This window comes from Dipteris shenzhenensis, chromosome 32 (genome assembly GCF_047967505.1).
Source record: "Dipteris shenzhenensis isolate YYH24624 ecotype China chromosome 32, Dip_SZ_1.0, whole genome shotgun sequence".
Classification (NCBI taxonomy): domain Eukaryota; kingdom Viridiplantae; phylum Streptophyta; class Polypodiopsida; order Gleicheniales; family Dipteridaceae; genus Dipteris; species Dipteris shenzhenensis.
In genome coordinates, this window is record NC_141627.1 from 42,421,490 (window position 1) to 42,438,411 (window position 16,922).

General features: G+C 42.8%; 1 protein-coding gene across 1 annotated transcript; it reads right to left on the minus strand.

Moving 5' to 3' along the window:
* Window positions 1-9,639: 9,639 nt before the first annotated feature.
* LOC147880783 (uncharacterized) lies at window positions 9,640-16,920 on the minus strand. The gene is made up of 22 exons (XM_087371310.1): window positions 16,419-16,920; window positions 16,220-16,341; window positions 16,018-16,112; window positions 15,810-15,866; window positions 15,626-15,713; window positions 15,422-15,467; window positions 15,194-15,279; window positions 15,029-15,096; window positions 14,736-14,906; window positions 14,470-14,628; window positions 14,280-14,355; window positions 13,695-13,791; window positions 13,507-13,597; window positions 13,109-13,267; window positions 11,803-11,982; window positions 11,582-11,704; window positions 11,384-11,467; window positions 10,960-11,144; window positions 10,642-10,780; window positions 10,477-10,536; window positions 10,184-10,366; window positions 9,640-10,090 (listed from the first exon to the last, which is right to left on the minus strand). Exons 1-22 carry the CDS (start codon window positions 16,835-16,837, stop codon window positions 9,977-9,979), a joined length of 2,802 nt encoding a protein of 933 aa, XP_087227436.1. The 5' UTR covers window positions 16,838-16,920; the 3' UTR covers window positions 9,640-9,976.
* Between the last annotated feature and the right edge of the window lie 2 nt (window positions 16,921-16,922).

Consider the following 16,922-nt stretch of genomic DNA (forward strand, 5'->3'; position numbering starts at 1 on the left):
AGAGTGTAAAGGGAAGATTTCATGGGAGGTACATAAAAGATTAATTCATAGTTGGGGAAGTATAGATGTGCATGTGTATAAAAAAATAAGTGTCTGTGTGTGTGAGATACATTTACTAATCAAAATTTGTGTGTGTGTGTGTGTGTGTGTGAGAGAGAGAGAGAGAGAGAGAAAGAGAGCTTATCATGCAACTGCATATAAGTATCCATGATTGGGTTGGTTCTTTATTTTTTATGGCAATTTTTATTGAAAATGTTTTTTTCTTTAATTTAAAATTTCAATGGCAAATAGGAAATGCTTTTTCATTTAGGTTTTAGGATTTAAATTGCAACCTTCATATTTTTTTAGGATTGCTGGTTTAGAAATTTGGATGGAATGCGCATGTAAGGTTTTCCTTTATTCCATAAACTGTAATTGCAAATGCTAAATGCTTTTTCATTTAATTGTGCATTTTGATTTAGAATTGCAACCTAAACTTTAATTTAGGATTGCTAGTGTAGTAGTTCGAATGAAGTTCTACAAATTACTTTATTCTTTAAATTGATTTACATTATTTTGCTTCATCTATAAATTTCAGTTGCCGATTCCTTTCGATTGAGTGTTGTATATTCATTCATAATTGCAACTATATAACTTGAAAGAGCATATATTTCAGTCATAGGTTAACATAAACTTGAAAGAACATATAGTTTGCATAGTATCGTATATACATCCATCATCGATCAATATACATTGTAAAGAGTTCAAAGTCGTGCTCCTGGATACACTTGTCCTAAGCCCACCAACACCATGTACAATGCTATCGATACTTGGGCGTTACAAAGTGGACATATAGCTCTACTTCGCACAAGTAATGTACTTAAAGATAATATGAAACTTATGGCCACAAGGTAAAACATAGTAGCCAGTTGAGTTGTTAAATAGACACTGGCATATAGGGCACAAACAATTATCTGGATGATCGGAGGGAAGCGGTTACATGGCATATGGTTGTGCAGATAGGTGTCGACAAATAGCTAACCTCGACTCCACACTCACATCTCCGATCAATGCTGCATGTGCATCATGTGCCTCTTGTTGCAACCATGTGTTTAGGTCCTTGAGGCACTTTAGTTGGGCACGTAGAGCAACAATCTCATTCTGTAGCTCCGGCTCAATCTACGGTCTTTCAGTTTCCAAGTATTGAACTTTCTCGAACCAGTCTACATTCTCTTCATGGAGTTGTGCCACTTGTTGCTCCAATGGACCACGTGCACCCTCCAATTGCCTTGGACAATTGTGGTTGTGTGATCATCACCTCAGTATGACCATGTGTACGCTTGTCCTTGTAAGATGAGAAGTCCACCAAGATTCCTTGCACGTACAAGGATTTGGCAATGTACATTGCCACTTTGTTACGGTGCAGCGCCTTCCCATATACCTTAATATATATTTTCCTGGCATTTTGCTGAATCTGATTGTCTTGGCAATTTGTGATTTTCCATCTTCCATGCTGGGCTAGTGCTTGGGTTCGGGTGCTTCCACTTTCCTACATCTCCTAGCTTGGCTGCCTAAGGCTTCACCTTCAATGGCCTCTAAGGGCCAGATTACTAATAGCTCTTGTTTCAAGACGAGCTTATTGACTTCTTTCCATTCCATGCATGGAAAACTAGCATCCTTGCTGTTAGTTGCTAGTTCGTATATGATGATTAGTGACAAAAGACCTAAGAAGTGATAAATCTAATATTAGAAGCATGCCAAAACTATAATTTTAAGCATACAAACCTCTAGTCTAAGAATATATAGATGTGCATCCAATAGTGTCAAACACGTGCTCGGGCACTGCACTTGCAACCCTGCTTAGCCACTCGTCGAACTGCAAAGTGTTGATGCTCGGCATGTCGAGACTTCTCTTTGGCTTCCTCTTGCATCAATGGGTGCTTGCCTACTCTTCGAGAACCTTCTAGCTCCTTGGGCAAGGGAGGACTTTCCTCTCCTTAGGGTATTCTCACAGGAAACTATTGGTTGTTGTAGAGAGCAAAGTGCAATTGGATGCTTGATGTGCAACAATATGCAATGTCTGTATGCATCAAATTCAACATTTGTGAGGTGCCGATGTGTGATGTAGGACACAAGATGCAACTGCCACATACGATATGCTCATTGTAAGATGAAGATGCTACATATCCCGTGCAAGATGCAAACTACATATGCTATGCAAAATAACAAAAGTACTTTAATTTAACAAAATGTACATGTTTCAATCTTTAATTACAATTAATAAAATAATCATTTGAAACTCGTGTACTTTGACAACAACATGTAGGCCTGTGAGCAAACATCAAATGGCAAAAATTAAATTTTATTTTTGAATAATAATTTCATTACAATAATTTTGGCACATGGGATCCCAAAAAATTTACAAGACCAAAAAGGTGGCCTATGGTGCAAGCCTAAGTGCAAGGCTCATCTCATCAATAGGCCTCATAGCCAAGTTTTTTTCCTTTAGCAAGAGATCAAGTTTGGTGCAATGGTTGGCCTTGGAAATGATTTCCAAAACCTGATCAATTGTATTGAAATTTTTTGCAAAACATTCTCTTTTACTATGTGAAAGTTGGGCCTTGATAGGATCGAGTTTGGGCTTCAAATGAGCAAGTTATGGCTAGCCAAAGTTAGGGTGAAACTTCAATTTTTGAGAGTGTAAGGTAGATGTGAATATACCCTAGTGGTTAGAATACTACATCCAACCTTACCTAAGGTTAGTTGGGTTATGCTAGCTACATCTCGATTAATTAACCATAGTTTGGTTGAGTTAGTTGTGGTTAGGTTTGCATAAAGTAAAACTAAATGTGGTTTGTTAGGCAACTAACTAGTTGTTAGGTCTAGTTAGGTTAGTGGTTAGCATTGGTTAGTGTTTGAGGGCCAATGGTGGTGAGGGAAGGATGGTGGTAGCCAACAACCCCTTAAGGCGAAATTGATGGGAGGAGGAATGGTGGTGGCGAGATTGTAGCGCACAGTGCGATGGCACGAGGCATGAATAGGGCAGCATGGTAGCTGGATGGAGAGGTCCAAGGCAAGCAGGGAATGTCGATGGTGACATGCACTAAGCTAGCACTGTGCAGCGATCAGCATGGCGACACACACGGCCCACGAGAATGGTAGGGGAGTATGGGGCATGGTGCTCGAAGGCTGGTGGTAGACCTTAGGCGGCGACGGTGGGTGATAGTGGCGACAGGTGAGTTGATGATAGCAATGTCAACAGTTGGCATCGATAGAGATGCGGTGTGTGTGGGGGGATGACAAGAAGGCAAACCAAGAGTAGCAATAACACACAACTCATGCTCGAGGTACAGCGTGTGCATCAAAGATGGATCGACGACGATGAGAGGCAGCATTTGTAGGAAGCATAGAGCAGAGGTGTAGGGGATATGAGGCCAAGGATGGCATCGGCGACCAAGCAAAGGGCAGCAGGCAAAGAGTAGCACGTGACAATGCTGAAACACCTAATCATGCAGTGCGACGATAGTTGGGTGCTAAGACGATGATGATACATACAATGGAGGGTTTCACCATGCAATGTTGGGTGACGTGCCCATGAAGGGTAGTGTGGGTTGAACGGCATGGCAAACGGGCGGCAATATGCATCGACACAATGCGGTGTTGGGTGTCATGCCCATGAAGGGTAGTGTGGGTCGAACGGCATAATGCGGTGTTGGGGTGACCTAATGTGGCATTGGGTGATGTGGCCATGAAGGGTAGTGTGGGTTGAACAGCATGGCAAGTGGGTGGCAATGTGCATCGACATAGTGCCCTAGGCAAGCCACGATGCACAATACGTTGCCCAAGGCACGAGATGACCACCATGCTGAGGTGGTAGTAGTGTAGCGCATTTTACAGAGGTAGGAAGGCGATGGGGCACCAGGCCAAGGATACGAAGCTAGGCTATGATGCCCAAGGCACATGGAATGATGGGGGAGGTGCGGTCCATGAGGCACCAAAGGTGGGGCACGCTAAGCACGTGGGCGGAAGAGGCATGGTGCATGGGTGGGGCATGCTAGGAGAGTGGGCAAGAGCGGCTTGACACCAATCGCGAAAGATGTGATATACATTAGGAGCGCATGCGAGAGGCGCACAACGCACGAGGCATTGGTCATGGGAGAAAAGACATGGCACACTAGGTGTGCAGGTGAGAGAAGCACTCTTCGAAGGGGGTTTTCGAGGGAGGCGAGTTAGAGAGAGAAGGGGAGCTTGAGTGGGGTGTCAGTGGGAGTTAGAGGGAGAGTGAGGCAAGGGGGTTAGAGACAGGACAATGGTGTTAGAAAGAAAGTGAGGCTAGGGGGTTAGAGAGAGGAGAAGGGGGTTAGGAAGAATAGTAGTGGGATTAGATAGTGGGGAAAGGGGATAGTGAGAGAGAGTGTAGGAGAGGAATGGAAGGGTAGGGAGAATGGTAGTGGGAGGGGTTGGAAAGGAAAAGAGAGAGAATGGGAGGGGGTGAGAATGGGAGAGAGGGTTGGAGAGGAAACGAAAGGGGAGGGTGGAGAGGCAATGGAAGGGGGGTGAAGGGGTAAGGAATGAAAGAGGTGGAGAGAATGGAGGGGGATGGATGACGGAAAAAAGAGGGAGGGTGACGGAATAAAGAGAGAGGGTGACAGAAAAAAGAGAAGAGGGTGATGGAAAAGATAGAAAAGAGGGGAGGGTATATGTTAAGAGCTTGATGGAATGATGGAGGAGGTTGTCAAACAGAAAGTGGGAGTGGAGGGTGGGCTCAATGGAAAGGGCAACGAAAAAAGTGGTGGTGGTGGTGGAGGTGGAGGGGATAGACGGAAAGTGGGAGGCTTGGATGACAATGGAGGCTAACTTGGTCATTACCCCCTCCTTATCTTGCATATACCACCTCCTCCTTATTCTCTCCCCTCCATCCTCTCACTTTTCACTAAACCCACCTTTGCTGGAGTCGAAAACGATAGGTCTGAGTGCTTGAAGCACAAGGAAGACTCCATCACTCATGGGGCATGCAGGATCTAGGTCTCTGTGAACTTGGAACCTATGCTTCTCCCCCTTCCTATTCCCCGTTGCTCGGAAGATACCCTCCTAGAAGATTTTTGCATTCAATTGGCAACTTAAGCATGTTCAAGATTCACTATGAATAGATAGCAAACTATTCCTTTGGTTGTCGATCAATGGGTAAATATCTATACATTGTACAAATATTTTCGCATTCAATTGGCAACTTAAGCATTTTCAAGATTCACTATGAATAGATAGCAAACTATTCCTTTGGTTGTCGATCAATGGGTAAATATCTATACATTGTACAAATATTTTCGCATTCAATTGGCAACGTAAGCATTTTAGATAGCAAACTATTCCTTTGGTTGTCGATCAATGGGTAAATATCTATACATTGTACAAATATCCGTATAAGTATTTCCTATTTTAATATAGTTACAGTTTTTTGAGTTTAAGATGGCAAGGGACACCAACCATTGGGTGTACCCCTTGAGTTCTCTAATCTGTTTATGAGGAAGAAGCTTACGGATTATGCGTAGATGTTGTGTAAGAGAGTTTTCTGCAATATTTATGTCCATTGTATCTGAAACTAATATACAGATGTTTATTGTTCTATCATTCAGTGTTCTATTGTCTTGAAGATGCACCTTATGTATTCCGACTATGCTGTTTACAATGTGCATTTAATTGTTATTACAGTTCGTGTAACGCAGTTTGCAATATGTCTGCAATGTGGTTATCTGTTTCATCTATTCTGAGTGAGGGATTAGATACACTTTTACAATATTATGAGAGATGAGAGCACCATTTATGCATATCCGAAATATTTTTTATAGTTTCAGCTGAACCCCAAAACACTCGCAATATTGTTGTGTGTTTACCTCACCAACTTTGAGCTCAAAGTGGCCAATGATGATGACGTTGCGGATCAAAATGATTGGCAATCATAGAAGTTTGGAATTATGCAGTCGACGAATTCAGCGAAGGTCGACATGTTGTTGAAACAGTAATCAATGAATTGTGTCATGAAGTTACTAACGATTACATTTTGAGCATCTAGAGATCAGATCTCGTTCTAGAATGCAAGCTGATCCGGACGTAGAGAAAGAACTGCTACGCATCAGTTACGGTGCACTCATGATGCCGTTTCGCATTTGTATCATCCGAAGCACGTTTTTGAAGACACAAACGGAATGGAAAGCAAGAAGTGAGTGTTTAAATGTCAGATTCTTGGGATAATCCAGAACCTATCGCTTCACGTATACGATCGCGATGACAAAGTCGCCAAGATCGGAATGTAGAACCACAAGCCATTGCGCAAGCAACAAATGTCGACGAACCTCAGGGGTGGACGGAAGAGTCCCAATGATGCCTCATGATGACACTGATACGGCTACTCTGAGAGACCATTTGCAGTGCGATATGGACTTTGTGTCACTAATGGAAACAACGGCCTGGGCCCAGTGGCAAACCAACCGTCGACTCCGGTATGAGCCGATGCAAGTCGGAGGGCATGAAAGGAATCCAGCCACAGAACTTGATGATGAGGGAAATCATACACTACTAGTAGAGGGATTGAGTGCATAGCCGAGGAACTCGCAGAGGAATCTGCGGATGAGGAACAATTCAGTAGTAGGTCAGTAGTATCCACAGTAGTCCAAGATTTGCAACTTGACCTACCCGCTCGAAGGATAGCCAAAACAATCACGTTCTCAGAGTTGCTAGAACGGTACGCGCAAAGGCGTAATGAAAGACAACAACAATTTTAGGTCGGGAAGATCTATTTGGGCAACAAAACCCATTTGGACAACAAAACCTTCTCAATGCAACCTGTTTGGACAACAAAACCCAACAGTATAAGCAAATCCAGCAATCCAAAGAATCCGGTAATTCAACCAAATCCAACAGTACAAGCGAATTTGGCAATCCAAAAGAATCCGATAATTCAACCAAATCCAACAGTACAAGCGAATTTGGCAATCCAAAAGAATCCGATAATTCAACCAAATCCAACAGTATAAGCAAATCCGGCAATTCAAAAGAATTCGACAATCCAACTAAACCCAATAGGACAAGCAAATTCGGGAATCCAAAAAATGCAGTTCCATCAGCAAATTCACTGAATCCAAACGCAGTTGTTTGAAGTGTAAGTTCGTTGAGTTCAAGGATCGCAAGAAGGACGATCCGGACAGCCATGTCACCCAGTTTGAAACGGGATGGCAGGTGAGTGGCTTCGACGCCATGTTTGGGGATACGAAAAAACTACAGCAATCTGCAGGTACCCTGAGTGGTAAGGCCATGAGCTGGTTTAGCCCATATGGATTAGCTTAGTTCACTGATTGCCCACAACTGAGGACGACATTCCTGCACCAATTCCGGAAGCAGAAGACTCATTTGCAAGAATTGCACCACAAAAAGCTGCTGGTGGAAGATACACGTAGAAGTTCCATTATCTTAATGCATGGTTAGATGTGGTTGAGAAACCCACGATCGAGACAATGGCAAAGTATTTCTGTAAGGGCTTGTAAAAAGAAATCCGGAGTGGGTAAAGGATTGGAGATCCCTGGTCAAAATGATTTCAATGACTTGATTGATGCTGTGACAAGAGCAAAAAGATGATGCGGATCATTCAAAAGTAGATCCAAGAAAGATGATTCTAATAGCGGGTCAGATTTGGATATAGAGGAATCCGATAGTGATACGGAGTCGAAAAAATCCGAGGAGAAAAAGAAAATGAAAAAGAAGACCAACGAGATAGAAAAGTTTCTTGAAGAGAACCTGAAAACCTTTGGAGTGACCAAGTCAGTGTCCTAGATGGCATGCAAAATTTGCAGTAAGAACCACCCAACAGAAGTGTGTTGGTATAATCCTAATGCCCAAATGAGTACCTCGAACGCCAGCAACGGGGGCCAACCAGGTGGCTAATTGAGCTAGTCGCCCACGCCACAAAACGTGGCACAAAACAACTGGAACTAGCAGAGAAACAACTGGAATCAGACAGAGAACTGGAATTAGAGAGGTAACTAAAATCCAGAAAATACATGGGGCCAAAATTTTGGTATTGATAAAGATTGAAAGTAAGGTTCAGAAAACGGGCACCGTTCAAGCCCGGATGGCCCATTGTGGTGCAAGCACTAAACAGAAAGAGGATTGGAAATCACGCGCTGGCCGCCGAGGCACAGACCAACTCATCAGAAGTAGCCACCAACACAAGCAAATGCGGTGATGATTGAAGAATGGGGGGATACGTCGGTATGTTAGACCAAACGAACAGTTAATATGTATGAAGCACAATAATGCGATTGTTCAACTTGTACTACGAAAGAAGAAGTGTAGCACAAGAATCCTGCCAACTGGAGACGTGGCGAGTCGAAAGCAAGACAAAAATTATACCTTTCAACTTGCCACGTCTCCAGTTGGCAACCGAGGAGCCATTAACTTTCAAGGGCTTGCATTTCTACTTATTGTTACTAGTTCTTGCTCAAGGGCGGGGGAAAAACAGAGTCACGATACCACTATTTGTCCGCAGTGATTTTGTATGTGGTTCCAACACCATTGCAGCACAAATCGTGTGAAATCGCGCATAAAGAAACCGTTACAAAAGAAGAAAGAGAGGCATAAACTATTATCAAGCATGGCACAATGGATTATGAGTTCGGGTGGCGTCGGGAGTCCAAAAGACAATGTAGGGTATGAGCAGCCAGGAGAGCAATCTCATTAGAATGGGAATCACGCACGTGAAGTCAGTCCTGTTCGGTTGAGATATCTTACGCTATGGGCAAGTTGAGAACAAAGTTCCTGTAGCATCGCTTGATGCGAGATTGTGTCTGGGAGTGCCATAGACAATGTAGGGCACAAAAATGAAAGCAAATTAGTTAGAATGGGAATTGTATGGCCCCCACCACATGAAATCAGTCCTGTTCGTCTAAGATATACCTTGGACAGGACTCTATGAGGGCTTGGGGATACAGGACCCTTGTTCCTTGTCCCTGCTACTCTACACTGATCATCAAGAGGAGCGCTGCTATTAATTAAAGAGGAGCAATGCTATGCTCTGTCAGTTCATGTGCTCCTAATGTTATCCATTAACTGAGCCATGGAGGCGTCGTTTGAAGGAAAAAATATTACCACGCGTAAAAGTCCTTGCTTATTTTATATTGCAGATTCTTGATTCATTTTAATAAAGAAGTCCCTTACAACCAAATAGTTAAATGCTACATCCAGCAGACAAAACAAAATGTGGCTTGCTCAAGGTGGCTGGAGTCACATAAAATCTTTAAAATGTATCCATGCTTCATGAACACATACAATTGATCAATAAGAGGAATTCCATTCTGCCATTCTTCTCATTATTGACACTCCGTAGATCCCCACAAAATTTCCAAGTTTTTTAGATACTTTCCACTCTAAAGGATGTAATATTGTTTCCAATGAAGCCTGGACTTTAGATCATATCTTGCAAAGCTTTTGGGATATTCATTTGATCCTAATGTAAAACTGCACATGTATTTTTCCATGGGTGGAAGTACTCCATTGATTGAAGCCCATTATTTCACTAAATGCTCCTGAAAGTGCTTTGCTTCTTTTTTTTTGGCTCTTTATGAGGAATTGCCACAGCATATATGTTTGCACACCAAATCAAAGCCACGGTGCAAGGAGAGAAAAACCATTTTTATGTATTAATATGATATACAACGCTGACTTCAGGAGAATGCTCCTGTACCACGGCGGGGCTCACATGATGCTCCAATTCAATCAGTAGAGCATCTAATAAAGAATTGACTGGTAGTGTTTGGTTACATAATGGCAGTCCAAACTGAATAAATCTTCAGAAGGCCTGTAGCTTGAGGCCCAAAGAAAACCATAATATACTGGATTTGATTTGTACAATTCCAAGTGATTTGGAAAACACTAAACTAAGCAATGGTTATGAGGTTCTTGGGGTTGCTTTTTTTTCCCCCTGCCCCTTGGGTCAAATGTTATTAGATTACAAAAAATAGGTAAGTTGCTGTTGTTTACGGCTCCCCCCTTCACCGTAAAGCTCATTCCATTCCTTCAACTCAGCCATTCCTGCCCCTTCTGATGCAAAGCTGCTAGAAACCTGCAGTAGATGAGGCACACGGATTAACATATAATAAGGGACGCTCACATAAATTTTTTGGCAGAAGGTGGCTTCCTATGTGGGACAGCTCACCTGATTTTTCGCTTGCCTCACATCTTCCATGTTAAGAGGCCTGATGGAGTGCACAGCAGATGGCAGTTCCTTGGAAACTGGTGCATCCACAGGTGCCTTATCCTCCTTTTGCAATATATCTGACTTTGATGCCTTGATGGCTGCTAAATTGTTTTCTTGAAGAGCACTTTTCTTCTCTTTCTCCTACAACCCATGAAAGTTGACCGAATTTTAGCAATAAATCCAACTATTTCCTATATCATCCTGCAGAGCTTGTATAGAAGATAAGTGTGATAACAGAATAGCAAAATAACCTGTTGCTCCTTTTTCATGAATTCTCGAATAGGACGATAAGCAGCTACAGTGCACAGATTCTGTGCAGACATCAATCAGAAATCAAAACAAACACTGTCAAATCCATAAGCTCTGCTCCATAATCACCCCATTGCTACACAGCACATCTGGGGGTGGGTGCTTACCTTCAAGTCACTTCCAGAATATCCTTCTGTTATACTTGCAAGCTCGGAAAAATCAAAGTCAGTTGCTAAGACCTCCTTCGCAAGTATGGCTCTCAATATGCTCTCCCTGTTATCTTTATCAGGAAGACTCACCATGATCCTGTCATTTCAGCAGAAAATATTTTTAATCATGCTGTACCCAATTCTCACATCAACTTGGAATCTGTAAGGACTGCAGATTGCAACATAATCAATCATTAATGTTTCCACAGATCCAGGCCATCCATATAGAAAAACAATATTTTAAAGCTTGATATAACCATGCAATGCAGCACTTGCCTTCTCTCAAATCTTCGAATTATTGCATCATCCAGATCAAAGGGTCGATTTGTTGCTGCCAGGACAAGGACACGCTCTGCAGGCTTTGACAGAAGCCCATCCCAATGTGCCATAAATTCATTCTTAATCTTTCTCATTGCTTCGTGTTCCCCAGCTCTCGATCTTTGCCCTAGCATGCTGTCTACCTGCAAAGTGCAAAGAATGTATTTTTACAGCTGCAATGTAGTGACAGTATCAACAATAACCCTCCATGAACCATATATTGGCATGAGTAGACTCAAAAATATGATTGCGTTTCCCATAAAGTTGTCAATTCCACACATTTAGGGCTACCCGTTTCAAGAATAAAAGGTAAAGTAAATCATGATTCTCATGATCAAATGTCTTCTTTGATTTGCAGCTAGGGTATACAAAATATACAAACCTCATCGATGAATATGACAGTGGGAGCAACTTTTGCAGCAAGGGTGAACAAGGCCCTCACATTCTTTTCATCTTCACCAAACCACTGCAGCAGGAGATGAAACAACATTCTGATTGCAACTCATGCTGTGATCAGGGAGGAGAGCACTGCACACACTATTTCAAAAAAATGCAAACCTCTCACATTATAAATACATACCTTTGATGTAATTGTTGACATTGAGACGTTAATAAAGCTAGCACCTGCTTCAGTAGCAAGAGCTTTTGCCATCATGGTTTTGCCAGTACCCGGAGGTCCAAACAACAAGATACCTTTGCAAGGCTGGCACAGATGCAGATACCAGTGTCAACTTATCATTAAGTTCCGTAGCTAGCATTAACCATTCACAAAACTGGCAAATCGAAAAGATATTCAAATACCTTAATTAGCCCACCCCTATTAAACAAGTCAGGGCGGCGAAGTGGCAGCATTACAAGCTCTTGAAGTACTTCCTTAACATTGTCAAGAGCTCCGATATCCTGAAAACTGACACCAATCTCACCCGCAGGGATGATTTCTGGACGGATACGCTTTTCAAACTCGTTGTCTGGCACACTTTCCTGCAATCATACAGCAAGTTCAACACCAAAACAGTAAACTTCAATGAAGACCTTTGATTGCTTTGGACAATTAAAAAATCATGAAAGTTACCAAGTTTCCCCCATTGTGCGAAAAGACCTTTTAAACACTAGGGGCATCAAGCTAAGAATATGTCATTATAGAAGAGACCATATGAAGCTTCTATCAATTTCTCTCCACCTTGTGTATGAGTAAAGAATCAATTTTAACTCAATGCTATAGCCTCTCTCTATCAATATTGACTTGGTCCCGACAGCAGTAAAGGAGGCAATTGAGAAACATTTGGTCAAGCAAGCTAGACTTGCAATAACGAAGCAAGGTGAAAATTTCACAAGGCGTGCTAAAGGAGACCTGACAACCTCACCCTTAGATTATGACTACCGTTAAATCCCCTCTCAGGTTATCCTTCTATCATAGCATTCATTTAAAGCCATTGCACAATTGCCATAATAAGAGAACCCAAAACAAACGCTATGGCTTTGCCTTTGGCATGCCAAACACTACATTCTCCTTCACTGAGTCATGATTTGACTTGGCAGGACGTCAAATTATCGAAGAACAGAATGAGGGGAAAAAAGAGGGCTCACGGAAGTTAACATCCGAGGAAGGATCACGAAACTCTACTCAAAGATGAACAAGAGACTAAAAGAGACATGCTGCTACCACATGGCTCGGATCAGCACAGGCACAGTTGAAAACATCTGTGAGAGTCTTTGGCAGCAAAACACTCAAAAAAACACTGAAAACCAATTAATTTGGCAGCCATGCTAACCTAGCCCCCTCTCTAGTGATCCCATGAAGAGGACTGGACCATTAACGTCAACCGTAATCCAGTTGTCACATGTTGCATCCCTCCAAATAATCAGTCATTTTCCTTCACTAATGTGGAGGGCAGACTAGAACTCTGAATGCTGCCTCGATCGGTTGGTAAAGCAAGCAATCAAACGCAACAAGAGACAAAATCATTTTGTAAAATATTCAGAGCCCCAATAACAGGCCCAGAGAGGGTGCAAGAAAGAAGTAAAAAGCCTAGGACTACATTGTAAGTGAAGAGAAGACAATTGCTAAACAAATCTAGCATCAAGGGACCTGAATAATGAACCACACCTTGGAAGGAGATGGTGCAGGAGATGCCTTTGACCCATCTGTATCAGCTGCCTTCTTTGGTGTGTCAGATTTTGGCAGATCCGCTTTTTCCCCTTCAGTCTTCACGTCTGGCAGGGCTTCACTTTTACTCTCCACTTTTATATTTGTCTCTTTAGATTCCTGCCACGAGGACATACATCTAGATGAAACCAGGAACATAACCAACTCATCCTGTACAAACAAAAAAAAGAGCAAACATAAAGGCTAAAACAACAGTGCCCACCAAAAAGTTCCAAAACATCCACATGCCAATTCATTAAACTTTCATGCTGTCCATGGGATACAGGAAGCAAAACGACAGAGACTGAGTGTGACTACAAAAATAACTGGATTCTATTCCAAGCAATCTTGATAAAGACCTTGGAAGATTCAGGGTTAGCTTCCATCTGTAATTTTGCATCCTTGCCCTCCAGCTGGCCAGCTTGAAATAGACTCAGACCATGTGCCAAACTGTCAAAATAAACATTGAAAAAGATGAAATTGAATCCAAAGAGCCTTAAGGATACGATTAGATGAAAAAACCAGCCTTCCTGGTCAATATTGGTACCTTTTAGATGATATAACAAGCCTTCCACCACGGTACTGAGGTTCATCCAGGCTCATGAGATGATGTGATATCGCAGACACAACAATTTCTTCAATGACTGCCAAGGCACACAGTCAAGCCATGAGCCTCCATAAATCGAACTAAATTTCAGGTACTGCCGTCACTATCAGGATTCAGAGTCAAGCACAGCCTCTAAAATTCACAAAAAAGTGATAACGATGCCCCATTTTTTGACTTAGACACTCGATCCCTCAAATTAGTTCTTACTCAAAGCAAAAGCGAACTGTCCCACAATTTCCTGCAATTTTACCCTGACAACCTCGTCTCAAGCGAGCTGAAAAATAGTAGAGCCTAAAAATAAGCAAACCTTAGCTGTTATATATCCATTGGACAAGCATGACTGCTGAGCAGGAGGACAGAAAGGCCAAGCAATATGGACAAAAAGTATTAAACAAGAGGGGAGAAGTATACACAGAATTAATAGTAGTGAAGATAACACTCGCAGGTGAAGCCTCTTCAATATGTTGACATCAAGGACACTGTTAAACAACCTGAAACAGGAGGGCCACATGCAAGGAAACTCACAATTGCCAAGTAGAAGAGTATCAGTGAAACATATCGAGGCCAAATCGTCACATTCCACATCATTTGCTGCTAGTACCTGTAGAAAGAAACACCATGAGTTGCAAAGAACATCGATATGAAAATTTGGCAAAACAATGCACGATGTGTGCAATTTGACAAATCTTGCAGAGTTCATATGCAAATAACTTACCTCTGAAATATGGTTCCTATTGTCTTGGGATTGGATGGTCTTCATATCTTCTTCTAATTGGCTTCTCCAACTCACAAGTCTGGCATTATCTTCGGGTGGTTTGATATCGATATTGTATGGGAAAAGAATCGACAGCTTCTCCTTAAGACCGTCACCAACCTGGGGATCGCATTCTCAATGGGTTAGCTAAAGCTACAGCTACATTAAAATCCTAATAATCTTTCAGCTGATCGTAGCTTAATGCTTACATGGCAAAGATCCAGTACCTGCTCAGTCGGTGATTCCAGAATTCTGGAACCTAGAATCAACACAGGTCCTGAGAGCTGCTTAAAGACCTTCTGAAAGAGGGCGAACGTTTTTGGCCCCCTAAACACAATCTTCTCCACATCACGCAAATACAAGACTGTAGGACCCACCTCTGATAACTTTAACAGAACCTGCAATGATCAGATACAGTCATCCTGTGAGATGGGGGAGGAGCTAGTCTAACTACTCAACAACGACAACTATCGAGAAACACAGAGAAGAAAACCCCACTGAAATGTCGTCAGTCGCTCACTTTATAAAGCGCAGCCACCAAAAGTCGATCTTCAAATGCCCAAGAATGTGTCCTCTTCAAAGTAGAGCCTGAAACATTGGAAAAGAGAGCAATCGTGATCAGTGGCTTTCTTCTACCATTCGATATTATTAATGTAAGGAAACATCCGCAAGCTTCACAACGGACCCTTTCCAGATAGGACTTCAGAATTCCGCCTGATCTTTAACGGCACATCGTGAGAAACCTTATCATTGGAAAGAGATTGCAGGCGCCTGTATCCATTAGCAAATTTCAGGGGTGCTACATGGTAATCACTCTCAATAAAAACCAAAACTTTGTAAAACACAACAAACAGGACAAACCAACAGAAAAGAAGAAGACCACGCCATAAAGACAAACAGGTGAGGCCAGTACCTTTTGTCTAGATTATTGTTACTATGCTTCTGAGCCTTTGAATTATCTGTCAGCGCGACGCATAAGTTAAAAAATGGCCCACTTTACAAGATAAATCCAACCAAGGCGCATAAAAACTTCCGGATGGACTAGCTCACGAAAGGGACATTTTTCCACAACATTAAAGCACAGACTTTTTCTCCAGAAAAGGAGAAAGGGACAGACTTGGTTCGGCAATCTGCGCCTTTGGAATGCTGAAGAACAGCCCCAGCACGCGTTCTACCACTCCGCCGGCTAGATGCCTGGAAGATAACTGAAGCCACAACAACCAAAGAAGCTGGCATTAGAAAGTTCAAAGGGGCCTTCTGGTTTAAGACTCTACATAGAGAAACTAATGTTCCAGACTCACAAGCGATTCGATGGAGTCCTTGATATCATCGCCCTTGTTTTGCAGTTTACTGTGTAGCTGTCCAAATGATGACAACAAAATCTATTAGCTGCCCCCAATATAAGACACTACAGAAACATAGATGGACTGTGACTGTAAACTTACACACACATCCATTTCTGCAAGCCGCAGAAAGGAGAAAATTTTCGGTTCAGAATGCAAGGCGCACCTTTAAAGAAAAATCGTTCACGTCCAGAATCAACAGTTTCGCTTCGAAAAAATGAGCCAAAGCCTTGGCAAGCATCTGATGATACGTCTCGGTTCCTTTAAAAAGGCAGAGAGTTAAGAACAAAGCATTCTTCTTACAATGATTGAGCAAAAGAACTGACAATTACGCACGTTTCGAATGAACGCGCGGACTGAAGACATACCAGCAGGTCCAGAAAGAAGAATGGTTCTGCTGGCCGGTGATAAATTCCTAGTGAATTTGCTGTACTGCAATTGTTTCAGGTGCACGAACGCTGCATTGGTCAACAAAATTCTCGTTTGCTCGCTGCAAGACAACCAATCTGTGAGCCAGTTGAGCAAGACAAGCAGAGGTGACGCTGGGAGGACAAGAAAAACGCTCACTTGAGGTAGTAAGGGAACTTGTCAAACGTGATGGTGCTGTCACGGCCGTCGAGGACCTGAGCCATGAGCTCAAGTTCGAGGAGCTGCGCAGAGGGAGAGTCGGAGGAGAGGGTGCTCCACTTGTGGAAGGTCTGAGTACGACCGGTAGCCAGGCCCAGGCCAAGGCCAACGCCAAGGCCAAGGGCGAGGGCAGGGAGGAGGACCTGTTTGTGCTCCATGGAGAATAAATGGGGAGAATTGTTAGTGTGTGTCTCTGTGTGTGGGTGCGCGGAGGCACAGAGAGAGGTGAGGAAGGAGAAGAGGGGAGGGAGGGAAAGGTTTAGGGTTATGGCGATGGCGATGGCGATGGCGATGGCGAAGGGGCAGGGCGTTGCGTGGTGGCTATGGCGACGATGAAAGAAAGATGATCGTTCATTCATTCAACGGAATGACCAAAGAGATGAATCAAAAATCATCAGGTCCCCACGGATTGGGCCCGGGTATCAGAGGTGGCATTAGAGCAGC